Below are 12392 nucleotides of genomic sequence, written 5' to 3' on the forward strand. Positions count from 1 at the left end.
ATATTAAGTAAAAAAAAACAAAGAAAGCTGAGACGAGATCCGTCCATCAATACAGCAGATTTTCAACATATATTCAAACACCGTCTATTTTAGCTTCCATTATCTTACAACAAACAACAGCAGCAGCAAATTGCATTTGCATCGCGCTTTCCACGTCGGTATCTAGCCGTACCATTTGTAAAACATATTAGGGGTGCCCCCGGAATTTGATGGGCAGAGCATGGCCGGATATCAAGGGCAACAATCCAGAACATTCTATATACAGTATAGGTCTCCGGGAAACCTCCCAACTGTTCATGGGACCCTTACCATTCCTTTTACCTTTGACCTTCAGAGGCCATTCCAGCTTTCTGCTATGATGTTGCTGTCGCAAAAAGAGTAAATGGGATTCATTTTAAAAGCTAGCATTTTGATTTTTTTGCATGCCAGCTTAATCCCTCAGAGCCCCCTTGGCACGCTCTTCTGCTTTCAGTGACCATACGAAAGCTCCATGGTGGTACTTGATTGGAATTGTAGTCACACCTTGCTGGATTTCTTGTTTCGCCTGAACGGCGCGATTGTAAGTGAAACGTTTCTCCTCTGTTTGATAGACGGAACGTGCTGAGCCTGTCCAGTGGCATCGACAACTTGGGCAAACTGAAATGGGATCTGGCGCTTTGTCTGCTTGCAGTGTGGGTCATCTGCTTCTTCTGTATCTGGAAGGGAGTGCGTTCGACAGGAAAGGTGAGTGTGCAGTCTCTTTTGAGCTTCGTTGTTAGGTTGGCAGCATAAGAGGGATTTGGGGGGGGCACCAACGGGGGTGTTTTCCTGCTCCCCCCACGTGAATAATTAACCACTAAGCCAATAAAATGCTACTTGCTGATCAAATGCACTTTGGCATCCTGTTGTTGCCAAGTTAAAGCATCCACATTTATGACTTTAATGAAAATCACAGGGAGCTGCCACAACAAGTGCGCATTCAGACTTTTGCCCCCTATAAGTCATGTGCGATAAGCTGATGTAAGGCGAATTAGGGAATGAGAATTAGATAAAAGAAATAGGAAGTCTGTGTTGACAGAGGCTTTGGTCAGCTGGGTGTTTGACACATACAATACAAAATTACATTTGTAAAGCGCCTTTCATGTCGGAGGACATACCATGCTCATCATCACGATTGAGAGTCCTAACCAGACTGAAAATTCCACATATGTATGCCATCTACACATGGAGATTTCGCTTTTGTCTGGAATAGACTAGAGACTCTCCCTCCCCCTCTCTCTCTCTCTCTCTCTCTCGTTCTCTGGACAGTCACACCTTCCGCACCTAATCCAGAGTGTATTTGGTGCTGGTTTAAGGGACCGCGGCATGTACGTTGAGGTTGTGTTGGAACTTAACCATCTAAAGCAAATAGCTCGGCATCGAGAACACTATCTGGCAAGCTTCCTGCTGATTGTCCAGCTAAGACCGCCTGAACCGTTAGGGGTTAGGCCTGCAGCGTCAATAGAAATCAAGTGGGAAGAATCCCTGCTCCAGTGAAGTCCCGAGAACAGAGGAGATATTATTATTGTTGTTGTCTGCCTCTCCCAAGTCATGGCTGCTCTGTGGTCTGCAGACCCCTGAAGCATTCTGGACGAAAGACTTAATTGTTCTTCACATGAGAATAATGCAACAGTGGAATGTATATACGCTTTTGCTAAGTTTTGCTGGTATGAACCATATGGCCGTAGCTATTCAAATATTTTAACCTTTTTATATTCTGCTAATGTAGCTGTGAGCTTGCTTATCTGGGTGTTCGAAATCTCAAATGATCAATAATTAAACGACAAGGAATTTATTTATTTATGTAAAGTAAATATAATGTGAGATTGAGTCACTTCCAGTCAACATCCTGCTTAGTGAGCAATCAGATGACTGAGTCTTCCGCAGAGGGTTGACTTGATTGTGACGTACCGTTGCTGTGCGTGTCACCTTGGAGCCAACCAGTCCTGCACCAAGTGATAGAAATAGCAATGGCTTGGGGTCTAATGCGCCGAATCCACCAAACCGTTTCACATATGGGAGGCAGTTCAGTGGCAATCTGTCATTGAAGGATTGGGAAGCAAAGTTACCCATTTCTTTTGGCTATTGTAAGAGAATCCAATTGTGCATTATGTGCAAAAACTTACTGAGTTACTTGGCGTGTAACTTTGCACACGTGGGTGACTGGATTTTTTTTTAACCAGGTCGCACAAAAGTAATTGTTCCTATTTTGATGATCAATATATAGAAAGAAATGGTATACACGTGGAGGTAGAGAGCGTCACAGAGAGAAAGAAATGGAAAGTTAGAGACAGAAAGCGAGAAAGACAAGAGAGAAAGATAGCACTAGAGGGCTAGCCTACAAAAAAAAGCCTGATGATGATTATAATAATCCTTGCATTTGGTGTAGGGTCTTATCATGTCATCAAGGTGTCTAAAAGACCTCAGAAACGCCACCTTCTACTCTTTCTATGTTAATCCTATTTCTGAGAAAGACAATACCTCTTGCCTTTCCAACTACCTCTCCTTTCCACAGTTGGTCGTCTAATAAACTCTGTTCTGGCTTTCTCGTTCCCTCTCAAATTACCGACACCGCTGAAATTAAGGATTCATCCCGGCTCTAAATTCGTCAACTTGAGAGTTTCCGGAGGTGCAATTCTCTCTCTCGCTCTCTCTCACGCCCCACTCTTCATTAAACCTCACCTATCCTTTCTTTTGCTGATGATCCATTCTTCATCAACTTCCTTCAGGTTGCACACTCACAGCACACACTCCCTTATCTGGGGGGAAATCTTCTAGGATCTCTCTTCCTTTCCGGGAAACAGGGTGCAAGAAAAGTGTCATCGGATAGGTAATCTTTTCTTGTGTCTGGCTTTCATATTCTCTCAAACCTTTACAACCTTACCCTTGTCTCTCTATTAGCAACATTATTATAGCCACTGGTTCTCCCAGCTTTCCTCTTGTTTACACTAAACTTCAAATACGTCACCCTGCATGCTCCAACTTCTCCCCGAGGCAACCCGTGTTTTAATCAAAACGCATTGGGCTGTTTATACTAACTCATTCTTCCCAAGAGCATCAAGGGTGTGAATGTATTGTATCTCTCAGTCTACGCCTCCTCAGACAACTTTCGGGCTTTTAATTCTCATGATTGACTTGACCTAACCATTATTGCTATACGAATATAATCTTGTTGTTGTTGCCGTTGGATTTCTGCACTTATCTTATGTCGCTGCCATTTGTTTTTAACCTTTGTTATATGCTGTACGCTGTACAAAGCCATGTAGAATGTTTTATGGTTAGAATCAAATGCAAAGCATGATCATGGATCCAGAATTGACTGAAGGCAAGGAAGCAGAAGGTCTTTGTTAAGGGAGTCAGGGCAAAATGGGGGGAACAGTATTAAGCAGGGGTGCCGGGTGGGTGGGGGGTGGTATTAGGACCCCTCCTGTTCCTTTATGTATACGTATATATTAATGACCTAAATTCACAGACCAAGATTAAGGTAGTTAAATTTGCAGGTGACCCGAGGTTGGGTTAACTGTGGAATTGGAGGAGGCAGCAAAACTCTTACAAGAGAGGTTGGTGGGGTTTGCAGATGGGCTGATAACTGGCAATTAAGTTTAACATAAATAAATACAAGGTGCTACATTCAGGAAGTAAGAATACCAAACACACAAAGAGCCAAAGCTTGGTGGTACCAGAGTGTGCAGTTGGGTCACTGCTGAAGTTTAAGCTGTAAAACTACACAGTTTACTAACACAAACACTGGCATAGCTTCCGAGGACCATCTTACCTGTTAGGACTTGTCTGTCTCAGGGTCTCTACAACCAAGCCCTAAATTCCTATATTCTATTTCCAACTCAGTCCCATTGATTTCATTCAAGTGAAAAAATCTCAGGTCTAACTGCAGCAGTACAACCAAGATTCATTAAAAATTGCCCTCAAACTGCATATAAATAATGGAAAGCATCTTTCAAAGAACACAGCCTTTCTGTTGTCGAGCCCTTCGTCATCCACTGTTTTCTTTCCTACTTAATTATCATTCTCCCCATTATTTAGGTGTCAGGCTGACTCAGTTGGTCTGGAATTCCAACCCCCAGTGCCTTCGCCTTGCTTCCTCTTTTTCCTCCTTCAAGGCCGGTCTCAAGACCTTTCTCTTCAACTGTGCCTTCACCTCCTCTCTCGACTCTCTACCCGCTCCTCGCTCCCTCCTTTTCCTCCCCTCACCATGACCATTTCCCCCTGCTCGGGTCCCGATCCAACTGTCCAGCGCCTTGGGACGTCCTCCTGACGTGAAAGGCGCTCTATAAATGCAATCTTGTTGTTGTTGTTGATATATGTCTCTCTCACCTCTGACTCAGGGGGTTCAAGCACATAGTCAGGGCATTTTAGCTCATGTTCTGTATTGTCAGAAGTGCTGTCCTTTGGATAAAATATTAAACTGAAGTCCTGTCTGATTATTTGAGTTGGATTTTAAAAGATCCGATGGCACTACTCAAAAAGAGAATGGATGTTTCTGTGTGTCTTAAGGTGCTTATCAAATGCATGGATTATTATTAGTTATTATTATTTACATCGAACAATCTAGACCTGACCAAAAGGACAAGGAGCAACCAGCAACTGGGTGTCTGACCTCCCAAGTTCTGGGGCTTTCTCAGTTCAAATATTAGAGACATTGCAACATAGAAGGAGACAAATCAACACCTCCAGCCTGAGTGCTCTAATTGACTGCTCTTTCCCCATATCTTTGGTATTGTTCCTGTTCAGAAGCGTCTTGCCAAACATGTTTAACGTGGAGCTCTGTGTGTGCTTTTGTTGGTCAGGTGGTTTATATTACGGCGACGTTCCCGTTCTTGATGCTGTTGGTGCTGTTGATCCGCGGAGTGACCCTGCCAGGAGCAGCTCAGGGAATCAAATTTTACCTGTATCCTGACATCTCGCGTCTAGGTGATCCACAGGTAAGTCCTCTTTGTGTCCAACCCAGAGTTGACGGTAATGTTTCATATCACTTAACGCCTAGACACATTCTTCTGAAATTCCCTCTCTTGTTCTTTAAAAGCTAATGTGCCAATATTCTTCCTCCTTCCCTCCCTCCCTCCCTCCTTCCCTGTCCTGAAATCGATCCTCGTTGCACTGTTTCCTACTCCCAACTCATTTCCTGCTTATTTTTGTCACAGATTGGATCGCCTCTCTCCTCACCTCCTGCCCCAGTCAATCCTGCCCCCCTACCATCTACAGCCCTTTAAATCCAATCTTGCCATCATCTAACCATTCATCTCATCGTTCCTCCTATTCTTGCGTAGAATTTGTATAGAATCATGGAATGTTTCATCGCGAAGTGAAAGACCATCCAGCTCTTGTGCCCTGTGTACAAATCATGTCTGCTTAGTCCCATTACCTGCACTTTCCTCCAGATGCTCTCCTATTTTCCTTTTCAGATGTGTGTATAGAATTCTAGAGGTTTTCAGGACAGCTTTGGCACTTCATCTGTGTTTTTTTTCTTCAAAAAGCCTTGAAAAGCAGATACGTGCACATTCCCCCATCCCCCCACATCCCCCCAAAAAGTAAGAGGACCAAATGATAGGAAAAAAAACCAAATAGGAATCATGATTCAGAGGTGAGGTGTGTTGACTGAGGCATTGGGGTGCTACTACCCTATTCTTCATCCATGTTTCCAAACTCCAACCCTTTATTTCCTCGCCCATAGGTTTGGATCGACGCAGGGACCCAGATTTTCTTCTCGTATGCAATCTGTCTCGGAGCCATGACATCCCTGGGGAGCTACAATAAGTATAAGTACAACTGTTACCGGTATGTATAGCACCGGGGGGGAATGCTTTGGGGTTTTATCGGAGTAGTTATGAGGGAAAAATGGGTCTTTTAGTTCAGGTCACCTTCCACTCCTTATTAACACGCTCCATCACTTATGACATATGTGTAAATAGGGACTGTATGCTCCTCGGATGTCTCAACAGTGGTACCAGTTTTGTGTCTGGCTTCGCGATATTTTCCGTCCTTGGCTTCATGGCACAAGAGCAAGGGGTGGACATAGCTGATGTAGCTGAGTCAGGTATGATGGCGCCAGCCGCTACCACCTATTAAACTGCTAAATTAATGAAAAAAGTAGCGGAACAATATATTCACAGCATGCATTTTTTTATTTTGTTGTCTAAATCCAAACTTTATTATTTTTAACAATTGATTCCACCTGGTAGAGGTGCCGTTTGTCATTGTGTATAGTGATTAAGCTTAAAAATGCATTGATTAAAACGTTGGTCGTGTAGCCTTATGAAGAGCTCGAAAGCCTATTTAGCCTTGTGGCGTCTGGCAGAATAGTTCCCAGAGTTTTTTTTTTGTTTGTTTGTTTAGCGTGTTTTCCAGAAGGTTTATAAAAGCTTCGGGCATTTTCAAGTATTAGTTTCCCCCCCACCCTCTCTTCTTTTAAATTTGGTGACAAACACTGGCAGAAGCAGGTTTTACTTTATCCAGATGTAACCGTCCCACAATTGTTGGCATTTCTGGCACTCTTTATCATCCGCCAACCACACTACACAAAGGAATGTAGGAAAACAGGAAGAGGCCATTCAGCCCATCAAGCCTGTTTAGTAGAACTTGCCCTGCCCCTTTCCCATCCCCCTTTATACGTCTACCGTCCAAGTATCAGTCTATCTCTTTTAAACGCCCCATTGATTCTGCCTCTACAGCTTTTCTGGGCCAAAGGGTTGCATGTTTTTGCAGCCCTGTTTGAATGCTTCCTGACCTTAGTTCTAACCATCTTAGTTCTGATTTTAAGGCCAGGCAACCCTTGCAATGGATCCCTCCACCCCAATGAAAAAAATCATCCATTGTCTAGCCTGTCAATTTGTTTCATTACCTTAAATACCTCGATCAAATCACCTCCTACCCCCTTCTGATCTAAGCAATATAACCCCAGCCTACCCAGGCTCTCATTACAACTCAGCCCCTCCAGCCCAGGTATTAATCTATTGAAGTGTCGCACAGAGAGTGGTGAAGATGCGGAATGCTCTTCCCTAGATAACTGTAGAGGCAGAACAATAAAAGTGAGCTCGACAGATGGTAGAAGTAATAACATGGTGACGTTATAGAAAGCTAGCTCGAAAGACTCCTCATTCTGCCCCTAACCCCGGCAAAGCTACTGCGTAGACAGTGCTCCGAGCCACACAGACCAGGAAGGTTTGATACCCGCTCGGTGTTGGTTTGGCTGAGCATAGCCAGGATCCCAGAAAGGCGCTACAATTGATCTCAGCATCCCCAACCGGGCTAAGGACTGGAATGTGCATGTGCGGTGGCAATGGGTGAGAACTGTTGGCACTCACTTGCACATAGAGCCATTGGGCAAGGTCTTTAAGGTCCACCCAATACCCCATGGGACAATCCACCAGCAAGAGACACTGCCTTAAGTGGAGGGAGCAAAGGGGAAGGGAAATTAGAAGGGTTAAAAAAAAAACGAATCAGATTTATGCATAAATTTTTATTTCAAGATCATTCTTTCTATATTAGCATGTAAATGATGGCACAGAAGCTTCTGATGAATCCAATTATACACTGAATCAAATCATTTCACTCCGACATGTGGAAAGTCTTGATTCCTTAATTTTTTTTAAATATAAAAAAGAGCAATTCCTCACACTAAGCTGACTGTTTCTGTGTGTGTGTGCGTGTGCGTGTGCATGTGTGCATTTTCTGTGTACAGCCCTCCAGTGCTGTCTGTGGCTATTCTGGGTTTCACCCCCAGTTCCCTGACACTTATGAAGTGCTCTCAGTTCTAGCCAAGGCATTTCCCCTCACGACCAAAGACAGTCACTCGGGCGTCAGTCGAAGGATTGTGAGGTCTCGGTTTCCTTTTGTTTGGTACCTCTTTATTTGTGGTCCTAAAATTGTTGCATTGGGAAAACCCTCTGTAAATACTGCGAGAAAACCATCTCTGTGAGTAGACGGGACCACTGTCCTTTCATTTCTGCAACATCGATTGAAATCCAGCCCGTTCTGATGGGCGAAGATGCATTCAACCCTTAGCCCTATGTCACACGGATTGTCAAAGCTTGTTTTTAGTGCGCCTGAGCCCTCAGCAGGAAGCTGCCCACAGCAACACAAATTGGCAGTCTTGTGTAAGGGCGGCTAGTGTGGGAACCGGCTGCGGTAGTAGGTCATCGAGGCCAAGATGAAAGCACAGGTCGGAGCAGTGTGAAGGGAGCTCTGCTCTGCACTTAACCCGTGCTGGCACTCGACCTAAAGGCTCTTGATAATGCAGCGTAGAGAGAGCGTTATTCTGTGTCTTAACCTGTACTATGCCTGATCCGGGGGTGCTCGTTGAGGCAGTGTCGAGGGAGCTTTGTGCTGCATCTCGTCCGTGCTATACCTTGCCTGGGAAAGCTTGATGCTTTTAGGATGTTGTTCCATCCCAAGCGCAGACATCTCCCTCTTTGGCTAGTGAAAAAATTCACCCAAGATAGAAACAGAAGAAAGCCCTAAAATAAATTCCTTTGCCCCTACTCCCACCCCACCCACCCCCCCATGTTTATTTTTACATCTATTTGTGCATTTTCCTCTCCTCGCCGCCCTCTGAAATCTCCCTCAGTCTGGAGACCGGCTGAGGTAGTCGCTGAGGGCGTCTGTTACGGTTTGTCACTAAAAGCACTTCCTTGTCAGTCTGCCCAGAAAGCACAAGTGATACAAGTGGGCTCACGCCAAATGTTTGTTTCTGGGATTCTCTCCTGTCATCCGAGGGTGAAACACTTCACCTCAGAGCAGTGTTTCATCCAACGATCCGATTGAGAACCTTCAAACGTGTATGTGCTTATGAGTTGAGAGAGAGATTGAGTTCCCAATGAGCCTGGTGGAGATCGTGGGCTTCCAACTTTTATTGGTTGTGAGCCAAGGCCCCAGGGCTTGAGTGACTAGCCTGCCTGCGATAAGGTTAAGTTGTAGATACAAAGCGTTTGTGTCATAGTCAATAGGGGCATTGCAGCATTTAATAATAATAATGATTAATGGTTTCTCATCAACGTGACTCACTTGGCAGTGTTAGACTTGCAAGTGAATCAGCTGAATACATTAACCTTCGCAGTAATATTTTTTTCTTCTCTCTTTATATTTTTCTCCGAACTTCCGACTCGCTTTGTAAAATAGAACGTTAAAATTGTGAAAGAGCTCCCAATTTGTAACATTTCATTTTTTTTTTTTTTTTCGGAGAATTGATTTTCATTTGGCAGTGAGCCTTCCGAGGACACGTTTCGGCCCTGGGGCTGAAATAGTCGCGCCTCTGATTAACTGTCGTGCTGTCTCATTGGCACTGCTTTTACCGTGAGTCGCGACACCTTATTGCTAATCCTGTCGTAGTGATTTTACACGCTGTGGGCTGCACTCCACTGAATCAATGTGTTTGTGTAACTCACAGTTCTGCATTTCAATACTTTTTAAGAGATTTTGCGTGTGAAAAAGCACAGCCTGCTCTGCGCAAAATCAGCTTGACTTCATCTTCCGATCACACGAGTTGATTTGTTTCCGCTGATTTCGCCTCCACATGTCAATTCCACGCAGACAAAATTCACCCCCATTTTGACACCGGTCGGTCTCCACCTTTTGTCAGTTTGGTAGTAAAGCATGCATTTCCGTGCATTTTTAAGATTACATACAGTACCTCGAAGTACTAACCTTATCTGCCTGTTCTTTTCCAACAAGGCTCTCTCTCTCTCTCTCTCTTCTGATCGCCAGTTGAGACTTCCCATACATTGGATTCAGCTGAGCGGGTGGGAACACAGTTCCAGCACCTTACTTGGTGGATCTATGGAACCAGATTTTTTTTTAGGACTATGAAATCTTCCTCCTCCCCTCTCCTCTCCTCTAACAACTGTCTTTCCATGGAATCCTTCTTCCAATTCTTCCTCCCTCGGATAAGGGAATTGTCCAGTTTCCGTATTCCCTACACCAGACATTAAACACCTCAGATTTGGAACTTTGTAGTGAAGAGTTCTGATACAAAGCCCATTACAAATCCCGACAGAAAAACACAGTGAGGTAATTTTTCTCTAAGTTTCTCTTCCTTTCTCCCCTCATTGTGGTTTTGTTGCAGAGGTGCCAGCACCGTCCTTGTGCCTTGGCTACCCAACTGTTGTAATGAATCCAGTCAATGAGTGTCAGCAAAACATGCAACTAAGGTATTGTAGCTGAATCTGATCATGGTCTCACATGTACATACAGCAGAGACTACTTGATAAGGGATCAGGGAGGGGGAACACTAGATTTTTTTCTCTTTCTTAACCCGGGGGCATTAAGACTAGGAATGATGCCATTGCATCTTGGCTGAGAAAAGGTAACAGGCCAGAGATCCATCTGGATTCTTCCAAGTCTGTATGGCTCAATATCGTACCACATAAAGCATTAACCCACCGAGCCACAAGATGAGCTTGGATTAAGTGAATTTAATGAAGAAAGAAAGCCCAAATGAAGGAGGTACTTAAAGTAACTAGTCCTGCCCCAAATGCACTCTCAAAAGGAAAAGACGGTGGGAGATTTACCTTCCATTTCAGCCACTTTCCACTTAATATAAACACAGCTGGATACAATACACAGCGTTTCCAGCTCTGCCACCTGGGACAGGCTGGCTTCCATTATCGTGGATGAATCCCATTCATTGGCCTGACACACGATACGTGACTCATGGCATTGGAAGCTTGCAGAGATGCAAAATTAAAGGAGAAAACAAGTCCCCAAAAATCCAGGTGTTTCCTGCCAGCTAGCAAATTTAAATGGTAATGATTTGCATGTAAGCCAGTGCCTCGTACAAAAAGAGCACTTGTTTTGGCTAAACCGGCAGTTCACTTGCCCGAGACTCAGTCGATGTACCTCGACCGCAGGTTAGGTTGGCTGCAGGTAGCTGTCCCAACTCGTGAAAGAAATTCCCGTTAAAAGGCCAACATCTGCAATAGCGCAGCAAAGCACTGAAGATAAAGTCAGGGAGCCAGAGATGACCCTTAAAGCCAATCTCTGTCAACGAGTGCGCTCTGCCAGCCCGCAAAGTAACACCATTGTGACTCGTTGCCTTACAAGTGTACAACTTGCACTACATTTGTAAAGTGTCATTTCATACATGTATATCTATATTTTTTTAAAAATTCCAACGTAGTCCCAAATATGGTAAAAAGAGCCCTTGCAAAAAAAAATGTCTCTCAATCAGCCGTGTTGCCGTGCTTGCCTTTCACTGAGGCACTCTGAGAGAACCCCTTTTTCTCACTCATTTCCCCCTGTTTGCGATGCGGTAGGAGCGGGATATCTCAATGTCGCATCAGGGAGAATAGGAAATGGCTTCCTCGAGCAGCTAGAAAACAGCAGGAACCAGGTCACCTTTTTGCTCAGCAGACGGGTTGGGGGCAGTGATGAGTTCTGACATGTTTTCTTTAACTGCATTTCGGTAGCCGGAGTTCTGTGGCTTGAAACCGTAATTGTTAAAACCTTAAATATTTCATACCTCCCCAATGCACAAGAAAGAGGGTAAAATGGCCTTCGATTTTGTTTTTGTATGTCAAAAATAAGAAAGATTTTTGCTGCCGATTTTAATTTTTTTTAATTCAAAAATCCAATCCCATAAACATACCCGAACTGTTTTGAAACTGGGTGCCTGTTTGCCGAGCAAAAAAAAAAGGGAATTAACTGAGAGAGAGATTACAAATACGTGTATTCAGTGAAATAAGTTTCCTCTCTTTTTTTTTAAATAAACAATTGCGCCATCAACATAGTCAAAGCAGAGCACTTGAGCTCCTGTACATCAATTCAAGATATAATCCTTCCCCGCTTTCTGTTACACATTCTCTACACGCTCAATCCTCTTTTTGTATCTCTTTGTCATCTCCATGCATTCCCCCAAAACCATTTTTTTCAGGTAATAAAATTACCTTTGAGCATCAACCCCACGAGTGCCAATCTAACCTTTCAAATCGCGAAAGGCAAGACAGACGCTGCCTTTCTCTTTCTCTTTCGTTGCGACCTCAAGTGAGACGTTGCCCTGGCTGGAGGGTTCATCACGGGAGTAAAACTCGCTTGCAGTGGAATCTTTTAACCAACTCCCAAGTCACACTCACAATAATGTGAGGCAGGCATCTTAACTCTCCGGTTTTTCAGGTTTCGCCCACATTTCTATGCAACAGATTATTAGATCTAAAAGAAAGCCATTTTTTTTTCCCCCTTACTTTGCTTGGGTCGAGTCAGATTGACCTAAAGTTTTGTTTTTTTCCGGTCTCCCTTTTGTTTATACAAAAGCCACACTTTTACACAATCTATCACCGCTCTCCACGATATCAACCCGAATCTCTTTCAATATACGAGGTTCGTAATTTTGTTATTTTTTTCAAAAAATGATTTAAAACCGGCATATA

The 12392-nt window shown here is 43.9% G+C and overlaps 1 protein-coding gene across 4 annotated transcripts in view; it reads left to right on the forward strand.

Annotated features, from left to right (window-relative positions):
* The window catches only part of LOC103176690 (sodium- and chloride-dependent taurine transporter), a 56707-nt gene that overhangs the window by 27750 nt on the left and 16565 nt on the right, over positions 1 to 12392 (forward strand). For all 4 annotated transcript variants that reach the window (XM_042339819.1, XM_007890384.2, XM_007890383.2 and 1 more), the window contains exons 6-9: positions 591 to 723; positions 4824 to 4958; positions 5708 to 5811; positions 5946 to 6070. In XM_042339819.1, the coding sequence (XP_042195753.1) occupies positions 591 to 723; positions 4824 to 4958; positions 5708 to 5811; positions 5946 to 6070 (497 nt within the window). The remainder of the gene's footprint in view (positions 1 to 590; positions 724 to 4823; positions 4959 to 5707; positions 5812 to 5945; positions 6071 to 12392) is intronic.

This window comes from Callorhinchus milii, unplaced genomic scaffold (genome assembly GCF_018977255.1).
Source record: "Callorhinchus milii isolate IMCB2004 unplaced genomic scaffold, IMCB_Cmil_1.0 Scaffold12, whole genome shotgun sequence".
NCBI lineage: Eukaryota > Metazoa > Chordata > Chondrichthyes > Chimaeriformes > Callorhinchidae > Callorhinchus > Callorhinchus milii.